Source organism: Haliaeetus albicilla, chromosome 2 (assembly GCF_947461875.1).
Source record: "Haliaeetus albicilla chromosome 2, bHalAlb1.1, whole genome shotgun sequence".
Classification (NCBI taxonomy): domain Eukaryota; kingdom Metazoa; phylum Chordata; class Aves; order Accipitriformes; family Accipitridae; genus Haliaeetus; species Haliaeetus albicilla.
The window spans coordinates 76,374,718-76,393,630 of NC_091484.1; the positions used below are offsets into that span (position 1 = coordinate 76,374,718).

General features: G+C 39.7%; 1 protein-coding gene across 1 annotated transcript in view; it reads left to right on the top strand.

Annotated features, from left to right (window-relative positions):
• The window catches only part of GHRHR (growth hormone releasing hormone receptor), a 46,310-nt gene that overhangs the window by 18,671 nt on the left and 8,726 nt on the right, over nucleotides 1-18,913 (top strand). Inside the window, exons 2-6 of the mRNA XM_069799919.1 lie at nucleotides 9,926-10,031; nucleotides 11,942-12,042; nucleotides 15,149-15,246; nucleotides 16,960-17,092; nucleotides 17,985-18,138. Coding sequence (XP_069656020.1) covers nucleotides 9,926-10,031; nucleotides 11,942-12,042; nucleotides 15,149-15,246; nucleotides 16,960-17,092; nucleotides 17,985-18,138 — 592 coding nt within the window. The remainder of the gene's footprint in view (nucleotides 1-9,925; nucleotides 10,032-11,941; nucleotides 12,043-15,148; nucleotides 15,247-16,959; nucleotides 17,093-17,984; nucleotides 18,139-18,913) is intronic.

An 18,913-nucleotide genomic window follows, 5' to 3' on the forward strand; every position in this document is an offset into this window, starting at 1 on the left:
ACTATGTTGTGCTGGTTAATGTTTCATACTATGGGTGAAATTTAGTCCAACCACCACCCAACACCTTGTGCTGTAGGAGCCAGGCAGTGTCCAGCCGTGCGTGTTGGAGGAAGAGACAATTTACTCTCATCTGTTTACATGTAATGGCAGTAACATGGTGGTTAATGTAAAAAAAAAAACCAAACCCTGAGTCTTGCTTAAGGCAAATCAGGTGTACATGAGCACTGAGTTCTCAAGATTACGAAGAGAGGACAAGGGCAGTCTAAAATAAATACACTCTTGCTCTTGTTGCCTGGAGAAATCTAACTCCTCTCTTCAGTGAGGCCATCTAGCTTTGGTACTTTGCTTTTATTCTTTTTGTGCTTTTTCACTGAATCATAACCTCCAGCAACACAATCAGATTAACTGGGTCCAAACAATGCAGATTTCCATAGACATTTTCACAAAGTGTTTAGATAAAATAAAATAAATAGCCACATTTCAACTGCGTAAGATTAATCTGCATGTAAACATCGTTGTAGCTACAGTAATGGAGGGGATCTTACAGAGAGAGAAAAAATGGCAGAAAATACCCAAGTTTTAGATAAGTTTGGGGATGCTTTTCTATGTGTAGGGAGAAGAGTACAGAAGCAGGGGTGGCAGGGCTGGGAGGAGGCAACAGGCTGTGAAATCAGCCAGTATCTTACAAACTACACCAGTTGGTGGCACAAGTTAAAATCATTCTGCAAAGAGCAGAATCCTTGAGAAAGCTGTCAAGATGTCAGACTTTGACCTTTGGAGAGCCCATGGGGAGAAGCACATCTCCTCCGCTGCATATTCAATGTCTCCTCTGCAGCTCTGCCATCCTGAAGGCAAGCTGCCACCACTAGAAACAACTTGGCAAAGGAGCTGCGTGCAACAGGGAGTGTGTTGATCATGGAGGAGATGAGTGGAGGGAAGATGTAGTAATTAGTGATCTATCAAATGCTTGCCTCTGCTCAGGAGAAGTGTGGGAGCGGACATGCAGGGGTGGTGGTATTCAGGACTGAAAAACTTGGATAGAACTGGTAGGAAGTGATAAATTTGTGCCTGTGGAATACTGGTCCTTCAGAAGTGCTTTTATGGTGAAACTAAGAAGCTCAAAGTTCTGTATATTTATGAGAAAACTTTTTTGTTTAAATGAAAAAATAGTTATTTTTCAGGAAAAAAAAAGACCCATAAGCCCATTACTTTCTTTTAGACATGTCCTTCTCCTTAACCACAAACAGCTGGAAATTTGCACAGAACAGCGACAGTAGGAAGGAATTCATTTTAATGGAATGTCTGTGCTGCAGATTGGCAGAATAAGGCTGAAAATACAAAAAAGCCAGGTTTTCCAAAATGACCTATGGTCTTCAAAATTCTTACGTGGTGGATTTCAGCATGAGACCCCTCTATACCAATGCTCACTCTCCCTGAAAGATGAAAGCCTTTTCAAATGTCTTACATGGGCTCTCTGTGCTCCGGTACATTGAAAAGTGGTAAGCAATGCCTTCTGCAGTTTTTACAGGCATGACTTCAACAGCACTGAATAAACACATATAATGGTTCAGATGTGGTGGCTGAAATGGAAAATTCTAATATGTACACCAAAAGCTTACTCATAGGCAACATATTTTTCTAATACATGGACCAAATAAGTGCATCCCCATGAAATGTGAGGTGTTACTCATTCGAAACAGGACTGTTTATGATTCTTTTTCAAACTTTAGTAGAAATGACTGCAGGGTGCATGATTTGTTAGATCATTTATAGAATCATAGAATCACAGTATATTTGTGGGGTAGCCTAAAGACTATTAACCCCAATAGCACTGATACATTACAGGAAACCTGATGGAAGCTCAGCCAAAGATTTTTCTTTAATCTGGAATCTCTTTGGGAAGGAAAGGAGAGGGAATGTGTTCGAGCACTGTAACACAGCCTCTTCTAGCATGAGCTTGTGATGACAGCACCAGTCACTATGGTTTTATAAGATTTTCAAGGAATATAACAATATTAAATATTTGTAAGACAGCTAAAACTCCCTGTTGTAGTCCTACTACTGAAAGAAATTTGAGTAGGGTAGATATTCAGGCTGTCTACCTCAAACGGTAATATGAGGTAATCAGCAAAACACTGACTGGTAAGAATTGAATACTGTTTTCAGACATTATTTTGAAGGCAGGTGGCATAGTGAATTAAGACTCTGCAGGTTTAAGTTCTCTTACCAGCCTTTTTCATAACTTTACCAGCTGAAAAAGTAAATTTAACACTATGAGCTGAAATTTTTCCATGCTATATCTCTCTGCAGGGAATTGTTTCAGTTCTCGAGATTCTGTAGCTTCTGAAATGATGTTAGGAAAAATACGAGAATTTGCCCATGATAAATACACTTATAAGTGTTCATTTACAAGGTCTAGAACTTCATCCTCTGGAACTAGATGATGAAAATTGGCAGGAACACAGCTCTAATTTTGTTTTAAACAGCCCTGTGAAAACTTGCCTAATTTAGGCAAGGTATAAGGCTTTGGGGAAAAATGAAAGAAATCCTTATGCACACACTGAAAGGAAAGCTTGTCAACTTCAGCTCTCCAAAGACACCTTCTTGCATTGCACATACTCAGTTCCCTCGCAGATCCAACCTACAACAAAACCCTGAAGACTTCATCCCCACAGAAGTTTCCAAATGTAGTTGAGCCCTCCATAAGTACATCTTTAGTTCCTCATAGCTGTAGTTGATCCTGTATTTTAATATATAGTACCATGGTCATTATACTCCATACAAACACACCCCCACAAAGATACTCTGAAGCCATACTATGAAATGTGTTTTATTAGAATAAATGGACATTAAGATTAGCTATTAGGAGACAGTTTCTCTTATGCCAGCCATGTTGTTTTAATACAGATTAGCAACATTTAGAGCTGTCCATCCCTCCTAAAATCATTTTGTGTTATAAAGAAAGAAACAGGGGTCTTGCCAGGGGGTACAGAATTCCCTTAATCTTTGGTTCTATCACTCAATCCATCCAGTCCAGTCTTTGAGCATGCAGCAAAGTCAAAAAGGTGGAAAGCTGGTAAATACAGCTTAGAGAGTTGTTAATATTTATTTCCCACTTCACTGTACTGTTACGTCACTTCTGTGCAAAAAGATAAATGCTTCAAATCAGCAGCTTCCAGGAGAAAGAGAAGTCGAAAAGCAGGTGAAAGATGCTAAGAGAGGCTAAAGAAGTGAAGTCTGACTCTTGCTTTGGAACATGAACTGTAGTACTTTATACCACTCTGCTTTGTACGCCCTGAGTCTGGCAGTGCTTGTAAGTAATTGCATGAAAAAAAGCTTTTACTTCATTGTTTTTCAATAATTGTTCATTTTCTTCTTGGAGCAGATGGTCAGATACAGTTTTACTTTTGCGTGAGCCTCTCTTCTCTTTATTTGCTTTGGATTTCAGCTAAACAAGGCAAGACGCTATGAAAAGTGTGAACAGTGGCAGAAGGGACACATGTAGGATTTATATCTCAATGCATTTCGCTGCTTTCTTACCACATATTCACTAAGGAGAAACAATATAATTGGCAGAACCCCCTGTTTTTTGTGTGTAGGCTTTAAAAGACAGTGACAAAGAAGAAGAAACTCGATGAGAGCTGTTACTTCAGAGCAGCTGAGTTTTGACAGTTTTCTTAAATTTCAGATTACGCAGTCTTATTAGTTACAATTTCATCTGCCTTGTTGGTAACATTAATATTATTTAATATGGGAGCAGCTGAGATGCTACAGGTAACAAATGAGTCGAACCAGCAGGGATGCTTACGCCAGAATTAGAAATATCCAAATGCATTAAAAAGCCTAGAGGTCTTGCTGATATTTTGCTTTGGACAATGACTGGTAAACCAGCATTCAGGATCACATAGATGTGAGGAAAGGGTTGTGAAAAGAGGGGGAAGGATATTTTCTTTGCCTTTGAGAGCAATTTCAGCATCTTCCTTTTGTGATCCTTCTGCTATATCCTTTCCTCTTCTCCGTGAATCTCTTCTCTGAAGGACTTTTTACTGATGTGAAGCTATGGTTTCTTTTGTATCATCTGTGTGACAAACTCTGCTTCCCTGTAGTGGGAGCAGGTAAGTATGAATGCTCATGAGTAGAATATCAGGATCCAATAGTAATAGTTAAAAATATCTCTGAAGGTCTCTGTAAGAACATGTCCCATTTACCCAAGAGAAATAGCACTTTCTTCTATAAAGTTGGATTGGTTATAATACAATTATGCACTGATCAAAACCAAGGTTATGTGTAAGTGTACAATAAAAATCTACTAGCGTGTGTTGCATATTTTATTATATTGGAGGATGGGTAAACAACACTTATTTGAGTAGAAAATGATGGAAAAACAGCTATCTGTTTTCATTGTTGGTGTAACTTGCTAGAATGCTTTCCCTGGAAAAGCTGAACTCAACTTTTGGAGATGTTTTAAATGCTTAAAAGGCTGACTTTCAGCTTCCATAAACTGATATTTTTTTGCTATCATTGCTTGTATGGTGTCTACTGTAATGCGAAAATAATGCAAATATTGATCCATTCTGATGTATATGAGAGAAAATAGAGGAAAAGCATCATTCAAGTAGCAAATTTTGCATAACATTATGAAAACACTGAGAATAATTAAAAAAAAGAGAAGTTTACTTTCTTAGGTTTGCATGTCATGGCCCTCTTTAGAGCCTGATCTGGAAGATGGTTTTCTTTTGTTGTTGTTTTTTTTTTTATTTTTATCACATTAACAAGATTTTCAGCAGGGGCTTTCTGACAAGGGTAAAGATTTGCTTGATTTTCGGTGGTTATTATAACTCACAGTTTCCATTTAATATATTAACTGATGGATAGTAACTGCAAATTTGTATTCTATTTGGAACATATCAGTGTTTATTTCATTTTTAGTTTAGTTTTCCTCATCTGCAAGAAGATTTTTGTACGAAAGTTATTCAGGAGGACAACCTTAAATATTAGCTATGGTCCTCTCAAAAAAATATTCTATTTTGGCTCCTGTTGCACAATTCCTATCAGTTTTGCCCTTCTAAAAAGAACATTGGGGAAATACCTGTTTCCTTATCTTAACTCCAAATGGGGTACAAATATGACCACAAGGAAAGCACTTATACTTTTTCTAAGCTATATTTATTCTATAAGTGATAACCTGACCATCAGGGCAGAACCTTGCCAGCCAGACCCCATCCCACCATCTCCAGTGAAGGGGCAGGGCAGACTGGGTTGCGTACCAGCTGGTCAGGATCAGGGTCAGGATCAGGCCTGGTGAGGAGACTCAGGGTCAGACATAGCCCAGGTTGATTGGACACGGCCATGGGGACAAGGATGGGCTGAGGCCAAGCTGAGACATCAACGAGACCCATGGCTGGGCAGAGCAGGGCTGTGGTGGAGCTTGCAACCACCATCCTACAGCACCGTGGGGGCAGAGACTGAGCTGAAAAGGGGTCCTGGGGCAATGGCAGAGTAGTGGGAGATCCCAGGACAGGCTGACCATGGCCACTAAGGTCCCTCAGGACCCTGACAGCAACTCAGTTTGGAGTTAAGCCATTATTCATGTGTTTTTTCTCATGGTAGTGGAAGCATCACAAAGGTGTAGCTGAATTCCACAGGTCGAAGTCCTTTAAAGGTATCTAGTACCCAGTGAGTTTGCTGTCCTATTTGCTCTGCCTTAGTGAATTGTGATGGATGTTCTGGGAATGTGAAGCTGTTGGAAAATCAGGGCCCACTAAGAGGGGCCCGTCAGTAACACCAAAGAGTATTTATCACGGAATCAGTTAAAAGATTGGTCCAAAATTGATATATTCCGATTGGCATGGACTTAGGAAGATGCATTCCAAAATTGCCATTCATCTGTTCTTTTCTTCTTCCATTTCCTCTTCTTTCAAGTTCTGCTAACAGTTACCAAAAATTCATAAAGCACATCCCGTTTTTTTACTTGAAAGTTGCATGTGCAGATGCAGAACGGTTTTATGCTGCCTGATTAGGAACATTCTCCGTAAACAAGCCTTATTGGGATGCTGCTTCCCTCAAAAAACGGGAAACAAAAACTTGAAACTTCTCAGGTTTGGCAGGGAATTGAATCTAGGTTTGCTGCACTCCACGTGAAATTTTTAAACAATTGACTCTTAAAAATGTGAGTAACTCAACTGATAACAGCACATTTTAAAAATGCTGCTCAGCTTTGTGAAATCATTGTAGCTACTCAGGAAGGTCTATGGAACAGGCGTGCCTGCAGATCTCACCTGCTCTATGGTAAGTGGCTATCAGGGAAGTGGTACTTTACATCTGTCCATCTTCATGGATGTAAATGACCATGAAAAGTGCTAGAACCTCTGCTTCATGTTTCCTCTACTAATTACCAGAATTCAGAAAAAGAAACAAGCCGAGTTTGGATTCCTGTTTTGCCTCATGTACCCAACACAAGAGGCTGCCTGTGGTGGAAGGGCCCACATTCATCCACCATAATATTAAACATTTTGTTGAAGACCCCAAAGTAAGATGGCAGTTATCCAGGACTTTCCCTCTAGTCCATTGAGAAAGGCATCTCTCCTGAGGACATCTCAATTGCTAGGGAACCTGAATGGTCCTCTGGCAGTGGTATGCAATGAAAAGACAAGAGGCAATGGGTACAAACTGAAATACAGAAAATTCCATTTAAACACAAGAAACAGAAGCTGCCCAGAAGGGTTGTGGAGTCCCCATCCTTGTTGATATCCAACACCTGATTGGACTCAGCCCTGAGCAACCTTCTCTACTTGAACCTGTGCTGAGCAGGGAAGTTGTATTAGATCATCCCCAGAGGTTCCTGCTAGACCCAACCACTGTGATTCTGTGATCTGTGAACTACAGAGGGAGTTTCTCTAGGGAGGATCCTAAGACAAGTGAATTGCCAAAGTAGCAAACTAAAAGATTTTATGGAGCTTCATTTCTTTAGGGATCCTACAAACCATTATTATCAGCCGAGCTGGCAGGCAAAATAGCTCTGCTGTAATGATCTGTGCACAAGCCTGTGTAGTGTCAGTAGCTGTAAGTAATATTCATCTAACTCAGTGCTGAAGCTCAAATTTAGAAAGTAACCATGGATTTAAAAGTCAGGGGAATCCTAGTGAATTGAGCCTAAACCATAGCTCATTCCATCCAAAAGTAAATGTATAAAATAATGCAACTGATCTCTGCACAAAAGTGCTAACTTCTCTCTGTTATCCTCATGAAAGGAACCTAAGATGACTAGAGCAGGTAATGATGGCTCTGTAGATGTAGACACCAAAGGGAGCTGAATCACATACACAGACATTCATTCTTGTCTTAAAGAATGGCTCATACCTCTATCCTATTATCTGATGCTTCCAGAGGTGGGCAGAAGGGAAGGAGGTAGAAAATGAGATTAAACAAGTAAGTCTATAGAAGTTTTCAAAGTAGTTTGGAACCTAATTCTACACCTTGTTTGGGAATAGTATTCAGAGACTTTCGGAAAGCATAAGGGTCTGCTAGATGTAGTCAAATGCGCTAGGGGGATGAATATATCTAGAACACAGCCTGGGAGTAGAATAAATTTTTTAGTTTATTTTACCTGGGTGTCTGTCATAGCAGATCTTGCACTCAGTGTTTATTCAAGCAGTGGTTAGCACTGTCTTGAATATAAACTGTGAGATCATCTCTTAAGGTCAGGTATTCTTGAAGGAAAAGGTAATAATTTAAATACCTGGCACCTGATCAGCCTCACCTTTTTATTTGAGATGCATGTAGTAAAGAGTTCTCAGGAGTCTGGAGACAGAAAGAAAAAGAAAAAAAAAAGGTTTCCTGGACTGGTGAATAAACCAAACAAGCTTTGTTCTTTCCATGACCATTTAAGTCAGCAAAGACAGTTTTCACAGGCAAAATCTAGTCATTTTTTTGCCAGGAGAAGTAATTAAGGACTGTGCAAATGGGTACATTTCCTGTCTACTGAGATTTTTCTGAGCACAGTTCACCGAACCAAGATAATGTTGTAAAATATCTTTTCAGTAAATGGGTTGACTGTTTCTTCTACTGACTAATAAAGCTACTTTTTTGCAATAGCTGCTGTACATGATGGGTAGGGAGTTTTTCAGCATAGATTACTTTCATCATCCAGGGTGAGTATTAAGGGGGAAGAATATATGTTGACATGAGAATAGGTATCAAGTGAGGAAAGATGTTCAAGACAGACATTAATTTTCTGTCATCCTGCCTACCATTGCATATCTTAGTGGAGCTGAGGGGCTCCCTAGACTACCTGTTTTTACTGATCAGGGCTGACATCATTGAGGCATCCTGAATATCAGATCTCCACCTCCTGGGGCTAAGGCAACGGCTGGCCTCTGCACCATCCATTCATAGTTTCCTTCCTCTCACGTACACCAAACTTCATTCAGCCTCGAGTATGGGCCCCTACTTTTCATTGCTGCCTTAAACTGATCCATGGCAGTGTTGTCTGTCAGTTTGACAGGAAAACCACATCCTCCTAAAAGTGCAGTAAATGGGAAGCAGACTATCTCCTTGAAGGGCATACATGTGGATACATGCCATTTTCAACTGCCAGGCTCCAAACCACAGAAGAGCAAAGGCTGTGCAATTAATCTGGTATTCTCCAGAAGCCTGAGAGTCTCAGGTTGTTAGCCAATATGCAGTTCAAATGCTCTGCAGACCAACATGAGATATGGACATTAACATGGAGGGGAAACACCAGCTTATTGGAACAGATACGATCTGCCCTCTGAACGAACTGAAAGCCAGCTATTTATTTTCCAAATTCCCTGAATATTAATCTTCCCTGGGTGGAACAAAACTGAGCCATACGCCAGCCACCTGTTCACCATGCAAATCTCATCCTGAGTTTATTTTCTGTTATGTGTATCTGTGTCTTTATATGTGTATTCACACATACAGAGCACACTGGCACCGGTTGCCAGGGCATAGAGCTGAGAGACAATGCCTATGGTTGGACAAGGCACATATTGTTTTCTTCGTGAAATATAGATGTGGGTACTTCTGCACAGTGGGTACACCCACAGCAGTTGTGGTGTGGAACAGCCTGCTGCAGAATTTGTCCTTTGGTGGCCGAGGTACTCTGGATGCCTTCTAATTCTCTTGTGGCATCCATGTAAGCACAAGTCTAAATAAGGGCTAAAGCAACTAAAAAGTTCCTGCTGTTAAAACACTGGGTGCCAATTATTTTATTTTATTTTTTTTTTACACCAGCATACCAACAACAAATGCTTTGGTGCAGAGTTTTTTTCCAAAGAAAGGAGTTTTGCCTCCCACCCTGTGTAAAGAAAGGCAGATGGCAGAAGGGAGAGAACAGATCCATTCCTTTTGGAGTGAAGAGCTCATTCAGAAGACAGTTTTGCAGTAATTGTCTGTGGTTTCAAGACATTTCTTCGTTCGGAGGTTGACAGGGGCATGTCTATGCTGAGGAGCAGGTGGGCTCTGCAGCATGCCCTGCAGTGCTGGGCCCTTCACTGTTAAGAAAAGGAGCCTGCCCAAGTGCACTGTGTGTCCCTGGACCCAGATTTAGCAGGGGCTAAAGTTAAGGTGCAAATGGGTCCTACACTCAAACCCAGGCCCTAGCAAAGAGGTCTTTCATTATGAACACAGCCAGAGAATTCTTATAAACTTTCCAGTACGGAGCTGTCGCTACCATCTTCACTGCCTAGTGACTTGCTCTGATGTAAGGTAGCACAGTTCAACTGCCTTTGGCAGAGCTCAGCTGGGTTCATCTGCCCAAAATGGTGCAACTGCTAAACCCTAAGCTAGTGTTCTATGTCCTTAACACAGCCTTGTTGGTTGCAAAAGTGGGTCTGGACTTAATGGCTCGTAAGATCATACGCAGCCCCTTCTTACTAATTAGCTGAAACTCCTCTCCCTGCAGGTTGCTGGGAATGTCCACCCAGAATGTGATTTTATGACAGAGCTGAAGAAAAAGGAGGCTGAATGTCTGGAGGACGCAGAAGGGCGTGGAAATGCAACACCAGCAGGTATCCTTGTGTGAGGAATGAAAAGAGTGAGACAGAATTGACACCCTACCAGAGTCAGGACACAGCCATGCTGCCAATGTGCATGTTTGAGTGTCTGTCTTATTGTCCCATACCCCTGTTCTCTGGTCAGCTCTTCTTCCATCTACTCCCATTCCTTTTAATTATTTTCTCCAATATTTTTTACACATTCAGATATGGATAGTCAATATATCTGAGTGAATCCTTGTGTCCTTGTCCTATTCCTCCCCCAAGTGCATGCTATCATGGCATCATGCTTGTTATGTGAGGGTGTGTTGATCTTTAAAAACAGGGTAACCCCTTAACAAGTACTGTAGTCTGGTCTTTCTTCCAGCATCACTCTCCCTCCCATTTCCACAATACATTTTCATTTATTGCATTGTGTCTGAAACCCCACCCCAGTCTAACACAAGGGGTCTAACTAAAGCAGATTAAATAGTCCTCTGGAGGTGTTTATTTCTCACTATAGAATAAAAATTGTGGCTAAACTATTTTTATAAGATATGTAAGGGGTAGAGTGGCAAAGTTTAAAAAGGTTTGGTTTTTTATTTTGCTGAAATACAATTATGCTTAAAAATATATTTCACTTTCTCTCTGAGATTGCAAGAGAACTTGGGACAAATTACTGTGCTGGCCAGAGGCAGATGCTGGAGACACTCTTGCCTTACCATGTCCAAACATCCTTTTTCACTTCATGAAGGAGCCAGGTGACGTACTATCATGGTTGTACTCCAATTGTGTTGCATGTCTGGCAAGAACATTTTTAAAATGGGGGTGAAGACAGAACATTGAAAGTTCCTGCTTTCTAGCTGGATCAGAGTATTACTGCAAAGATTTCAGTAGGATTCGAGGGAGCTTAGCAGTTCTTCTCATATTTTAAGTGTTATCCATAACTGGATATAATCCCATAGTCTGTGATGAGGCCCTGAGCCAAAGAACACAAAATCAGTAGAGTGATTTCCATTGGTTTCCATAGGCTTTGGGATAGGCTTGTTGAGTTTCCTACAGAGCTCGTATGGGGGTTGTCTAGGTCAGAACTTAAGCATGGGGCTTTATAAGATTTATGCTGATTAGTGTGGGATGAAATGAAAGACAGAGGAATGAATAATGTGATTGTTCATTGAGACCAAGGTTGGAGATACAAACCAGAATTTTGTCATTGAAGTAGCACATGTGTTGGGTCAAAGACTGTGCAAACTGATGCCTTTGTGACTGCTTACTCTCTGGGTGAATATGGCTGGGAACAAACTGAAAGCCCATAAGGAGGAAATGACCTTCCAGAAAAGACCTAGATCTGGCAGTTCCACAAGAAAAAGAAACTGTAAAGCCCAACCTCTGCCTCACCCAACACATGCTAGTTATAAATGAGGGATAAGGAAAATCCCTTTCATCTGTGCAGATTCATTTCCTGCCCTGGGATTCTCTTACTTATCCTTCATCTGACTCAAATCTTTTTACGGAAATGTGCAATCCGCATAGAACAAACTGCTTATTCCAGCCTCTGATCTGTAAAGAAAGAGTAAGACCCAAGGAAGGTAGGAGTGGGAAGGGATACATTAGAGGAGTGAGTGCTGAACGAGGCAGTGCTTCCCAATCTTCTTTAGTGGACTTCCTTGTCCCTGATATGATTTCTTCTTTACTCCTTCCCATCTCTACCTCTGTCACCTTGGTACTCTCCCTTCTTCCCATTGTTTGTCTCCAGATAAAGTAAAAAGTTTTGTATCTGGCTACCTGAATGTACACATGCAAAATGCCCTAGCAACTCTGTGAGATTCTAATGGAGATGATCCTCTTCTCCTGGTATAACCTTTGTATCAGCAAGAGGTCTTGTGGTTTTTATTTTCTGTGTTATGCGGCTCTTAGTCAGAAAAAAATAAGTGCTTCTGTTTCAGCTGGAATAGTAAAAAGGAACTGCACAAAGAAAGGCTGGTCTGACCCATTCCCTCCCTACCATATTGCTTGTCCGGTAGAAGATGAGATTCCGCTTGAAGAAGTAAGTTTAATTAAATAAGTATGTGAGTGGTGTGCTGACGTTACAGGATTCCTTTCTATTCCTGAAGACCACTGGGGAGGAAAACTCAGCTGAAGCTGAAATTTCTTACCAAGTATGGAATGCAATTCAAATTTTACTTGTCACTTATTTTGGAGAATTACTAAGGATGTTTTATTTTCCAGGTGTAAGAGTGCAATAAAAATAAAGCGAGCTGCAAATTCCATACAATCATGCAGTTCTGTTGAACTTGCTCGCAGATATAACAGCTAGAGAAATATCATGACATGTTCATTTCAGTAATATCAGTCAGCAAGATGATTTTGTGGCATCACAGCATCAGTACAGCAAACATGCTGTTATAAAACCACTATTCCAAACTCAGTAGTAACTAAGGACAAGAGGGGTTTCTGGTTTCTCATTATGCCTAGCATAAAATATCTAATAAGGAAAAAAAAAAAAGTTTCAAAATCTACATCTCTGTAATACAGATGAGAATTTGACATATTTCTTTGGCTAGATTTGCACAATTGCTGATATTTAGAGGTTATACATACAGGGAAAATATAGTGCTTGATCTCTAAATAATAAGGATACAAACCTCTTGTACAGATGTGCTTAGCTTCCCATAACTCCTTTTCCAGAGAAAAGAGGCAAGCCAAAATACTATATCATATTTTAATGAAAAATATCACAATCCTGAAAATTATTGTGGTTACATAAAGCCTCTTTTGTGATCAGGTTTTGCTGTCTTATTAGCTAGTGTGGAGAAAATGAGGAGTAACTCTGTGGAATCTAAAGAAACCTCCACTAAGATAAAACTAATAGAAAGGAGGTAGAAATCACTTTAAGTGATTAAAAATTAGTTTTCTAGTCTAACTCTGGCCTTCCTTTGTACAGGCTAAACACTGCACTTTTGTCTTTAGTTGTTCAAGTTAGGGGAATACTATACACTTTTGTCCTCTATAGAGAGAATGAAAATAACATTTATACTGAAGTTGGTGAAGTCCATTCAACTTGCTGGAGAGAATTTAGTTTATATCATCCTGGGGAGATTTCTCTTGTCTTCCCATTACTTTTTGTACTGACTACTATCATGTGTTTATCCCAAACTTCCTTTCCAGCCTCTAAGCCACAGTACCTGCTGATCTGCATAAATAAACACACTGAATTGCAGCTCTTCTCTTTCTTTCCTTCTTTTACCACTCCCTTGCATTTCTGGTGTAAAACCAGTCTTAAATGAGTCTATGGATTTATTTTTTTTTTAGTAGTAGCCCACATTTTACCACAAGATAAAGTCCTCAGTTGTAGTTTTATCCACTTAAGGACTTGACTGTTTTCTGTGTCTTTCATCTCTGATTTGTAAGTGGAGGCTGTCAACGAAGGTCAGCCTAGCCCAGCTTTGAGACGTTTCTTATGGAGTGGTCCCTTCCAGACTTATGGGTGGCTTTGTAGCTCTGAGGGACTTCTCTGAGCTCTGGCTGGAATTGTGCATTGTCAGGTACGTGGGTAATCGTACACAGTTCGCAGTTCAGCCATCAGACGGAAAAGGCCACTATGTGTGGTTTCCACAACATTTAACTTCATCGGTCTCAAAAAATTATTGTGTAAGTCTAAGCTAATCACTGCACAGTGGGTCTATATTAGTGCTTTGATCGGGATCAGGCGTGAGCTTTTCAAGGAAATCTCTTGGTTATTCCCACTTACTGCATTTACACGGAGGGGTGCTCTCAGAAAGGATAATCTGGCTTCCTACGGATGAAACTATCCTGGAAGGCAAACGTAGGGTGCACCTAGTGTGCTCTGACCAATAATAAAACTTCAGCCCATGGGATTAGACTATGGCTAGTCAGAAATACACACAACATGGATGTAGGGTCCTCAGCACCAATTTTATTTTCTCTACTAAACCAGATCTATCGACCTACACTAGTTAAGGCAGGTGTAAGTGATAGATCCTTTTTCTTGCTAACAGAAAGTGATAAGGTCTCATCTCACAATGAGTTGAATTGTCTTCTGGTTTCCCTTCATTAACTAGAAAAGAAACAGAATGAGGAGAAACAGGATTGTGTTAACAATTAAACAGTACAGTCCCGTGGCCGTGCTCTCGCACTGCTTGTTTTACTACAGACTCAGCTGCTTGTAGTTAGGCAGCTAAATTTAAAAATAATTTTAAATAATTCTAAAATAAATGAAATAAATCCTACCCAATGTCAGCCCTATAATGCCTTAAATTATACTTCAGGCTCGAAACAAGCATCTGCCCTTCCCCACAGTGAACTGTAGCAACGCACTGCATAGCTGTGTAGATTTTAGGATATAAAAACATTGAAATGGGACCCAAGAGACAGATCACATTAGATTGAAAGGAAAGATTTGCAGCCTAGAGCTTTTTCATTCTGTTTTCTGCTTCCATGTGTGATAGTTGAAGTCAGCTTATCTTCACTCAGAGATCATGTCTGACAGAGATGCCATTTAAATTGAAATGAATTTTGATTGACATTCTGACTGAGTAACAGTTGAGTTTGGCAGGAAGAAAAAAAGAGAAAAAAAACAACTCCAGGGGGGAAAAAAAAAAAAAAAAACCAACAAAAAACCACAACACAATAAAAATGAAAAGGAAGAATAGATGGCAAAATTGTAAGTAAGGAAGCAGGGCGAAGGAAAGTGGAGAAACATAAGGAAAGACTGACAGAATTCTGAATTCATCATGCAGCCAGCTGCTGGCAGGATTGTCCTGCTCCTGCTGTGGAGAAAACACGGTATAAAAGGCAGTGCTTATAAAAATACATTAGAGTTTTTACAATGCCTTCATGGAAGACTGGCTTGTTTTTTTTATGGTGCTATGAATGACCTTGAAACCATTCTGATCAATAGATGTTTCTTTACCAGACTGGGCTGTATCCCTGTAGCTATGGAACTGGTCTTCACAAAAAAACCCATAATGAGTGATTTCAGTTGAATTTTGCTGTGGGATTAAAAGGGGGGAAAAAAAGGCAGTCAGGGATGTGAACAGATTGGAAAACAAACAAAGCAAAACTGCCAGAATCAATAAAACAGCTGTCATTTGGCTGCAAGTTATGTGACAAATAATTCTCTTCTTTTATAGCAATCCTACTTCTCTACTATAAAGATCATCTACACTGTAGGATACAGTGTATCGATCACCTCACTCATCATCGCTGTGACAGTTCTTATTGCATTCAGGTACGTGAAGTCATCCTCTAACCTCGATTCTTTTAACAGTTCTTAGTGTCTCAGACTGTATAAGACAACATTAGGCATAACAAAGTAATATAGATAGAAATTCTGAAGAATAAAAATAAAAATTTCCAGCCATATTGGTTTAATAATATTAAATTAAGGCTAGAGATGAAAAGTGATCAGAGAGAGCCAGGCATGAGAAGAATCAGAACTAGGAAATAAATCCCGGCTGTCTGTTGGCAAAACTCAGCAACTCACTTTGATCCTAAATAACCAATAGATAAATTTACTTCCGTTAGCTGGAATGAAGATAAGTTTTTATAAACTATGTGTGCTTGCCTTTTACGGCTTCAGTGAATTTTATATTAATAAGAAGAATATACACAAAGAACTGGATTCTGAATCATTGTTGTTACTATGGCAATGTATATATAACTATTGAAACATTTACAGCTAAAGACATGTTTTGAAAGTTAGGCTCTGAATTTGGCTATGTTTGGTAAGATTTCTTTCCTACTGAACTATCCTGCTGTTAGGCATTTTCAGGTATAATTTAGAGTATCTAGAGTAAAACGGATGATTTAGTTTCTCATTGAATGTAGATTTGATGGTTGCTGCCATGTACGGTTTATTTTTTTAATCTTTGTTTATTTCTTGTATTCCTGCAAGACAAAAAAGAATAGAGTTTTATTATTATACTGTGAGAATCAGGTTTCTCTGGGGAAAGTTTCTTGACCTCTGTTGGTTCCTAGCTCATGTCTGGAAGTCAACAGATATGTTTATTGACATCCACTCTGACCTCAGGAAAACAAACCAGCCCAAATGAGGGGAAAGAAAGAAACAATGGACATAAAGAGACTTAGCAATAGGGAGGAAAAAGTTATAGTTAACAATGGTGTTAGCACTTGAGTTCAGTAATAATATTCTGCACACTCCAAGTGAGCTTTAAGATTAGGTGACCCTGAGATTACTGGATCTGGATGGAATTCAGGGTTTAAAAGTTGAAAAAAGTTGAAGCTGTATAACTCCTCCAATAGCCTGTATTCAATAACAATAAAAAATTATTCTGAATTTTCTGAGAATCTACAGTAGATGTGCCAAATTGTTTTAAAGCTCTTATCTGCATTCGTTTAATCCATAAGAGTAATTTTGGTAAACTAAGGAAGGATTCTTTAGTTCTGGATAAGGCTGTCTACACAGGGGTTTAATGCAATTTAACTCACCCATGGCATAAGGTATAAAAGGTCTTTCTAAGTAATCATTACCCAGTTCATTAAGAAAACTGTATAGTTATGCCGGGATATCTCTGCATGCTTGCTCTTGAGAGTGGTTCAGCCATAGTCAGAATTGTATCAGTAAAGATCATTCCTCAAATGCAGGTTTCTCTTGGTCCAGAAATAATGCCAACCAAAAGCCTGGCTCAGGTATACTGAACACAAACTAAACCCGAGACTTCTGAAATTTGGCAGACCAGAAACATCACCAGGGCACCACCTAGCAAGGAAGGAGATTAAAATGTAGACTGGGGGTGAATTGCTTTATCTCAGGAAGGTCTCTACCTCTGCCTGCCTGCAGAGAGAGCTCGCTGGGTGAAAGTGTTCTTCCTATACATGCCTGGAAGTACCTGAGATGAAACAAGGGCTTACTGCATATTTTAATTACTGCCAGCACAAGTCAGTTAGTTACCTCAGAAGGACCTCTCTTCTTTTCTTCCAGGAGGCTTCGCTGTCCCAGAAATTATATCCATGTACAACTCTTTTTTACTTTTATCTTAAAAGCTATTGCCATTTTCATTAAGGATGCCGTCCTTTTCCAAGAGGAAGACATTGATCATTGCAGCTTCTCTACAGTAAGCACATGAAAAGCGGGATACTGTCCTACTTGATGTTTTTTGCACACCATCTGCATATGGTTTCACTTTTCATGGCTATTTCTTTTACTACTTACTTCTTTTTTCCTTCTAATCTTGGAATGAAAATTATATAATTCTTTTATTCAGTATGCTTTACCTCCATAAGCATGTACCTGACACCCTTCTATGTTCTGAATGCATCAGTTTGTGATCCTGTATTACTCTAAATCAGATACAGACTTTACCATAGAAAAAAGTAGCGTCATTACACCGTTATGCTTCTATATTCTGAAGCCTAAAATTGAAGATCTCTGAGTACCTCATAACACAACTTTTAAAAGATGTTTCTTCTGGAAATGTTGGATTTCATGTTCTGACTGGAAGCTCTGGGTTGTAAGACACGCAAGGTCCTACGCAATCAACTTAGATTTGATCAAGCCACAAATATTGGCAACACAGCAATGGTTTTCAAACAGAGATTTATGGGATGATTCTTCTGCATTGCTTATGGCCACACAAAAATTTAAAACTGAGCATAAGTAGGAAAGTGGGTCCTTGAACATTTGTCCAAGGACATTTAACTCTACTCATATAAGGTACATGAAGGCAGTGCTTTTGTGGGAGAAATCACATGCTTGGGAGACCAAACTATATTTCTAACATAGAGATATAAAGCAAAATACAGTGGAGATTCCAAGGTATTATGGTGATTAAAGCCTTACTATTCAGAAAGCCATATTACATTTGAAGCTTTCCCTTTAAGCATACATGTAATTGTGAGACCTTGTTCTTTGTGGATCTCAGCCAGAATTACAGATGCGTACTACATCTGCAAATCTCACACATGTATCCACAAGTAATGCCTAAACTAGACTTTCTTGTTCTCTAGACCGAATGCAAGATCTCAGTTGTTTTCTGTCACTACTTCATGATGACCAATTTCATGTGGCTGCTAGTAGAGGCTCTTTACCTAAACTGTCTACTACTCTCATCCCTTTCTCACGGGAGAAGATATTTTTGGTGGCTTGTTCTTTTTGGCTGGGGTAAGTAAGGCTTTTACATAAAATGAATAAAAAGCAAGATGTTAAGCAAGGCTTTATGCATCCCATTAAAAGTACTGGACGTGGAATCTAATCTGCCTAACTGAAGTGCCTAACTTGGGCATTGCTGTGATTTTATTTTTCACATGCATACTAGTGAGGAGCAATCAAGTTTTTAAAAGTACGGCATTAGAGTCTCTATGAAATAAGTTGAAAATTAGTACATTTGGGAACCCCCAAAGAGAGATCTAGTCCACTTAACCCTTTTCTCCCCATTGAAAACACAGACATCTCAAAGGAGTTATCACAAACACCAAAGTTAGGTGTTTGGTCCTGTTCATGCAGAATATAGTTACACAGTCTTCCTCCGAGAATGGGTCCATCTGAAGTCTTAGCAGGCATTTTTGTAGTCCTGATATAGTTATAGCCCAGCTTTTGCATTGGGCAATTGTTAAAATAAAGGAGCTCTATCCACTAAATAGCAGTGCACGCATGAGACAGCAACATCCCCACTCCTTTTTGTCATAGTCTATAATAAATCTAATTGTTCAGACTTTTGCGGTGACTTAGAAATCAGAAACTAAGTGACTGCCCCATAAAGTTGCTGTGTAAAGGAAAAAGCAGAGAACTCCTATATGGCAGGTGAACGCACTTGCCCAGGGGAATTTTTGGTCAGTTCAGGGAGGCAATCCATGCATGTTGCCACCAAAGGTTAAGGCAGGCCTGACAATTAAGCAAACTGAATCGCTTTTTGTGTTTTAGGGAGACTTGAAGTGCA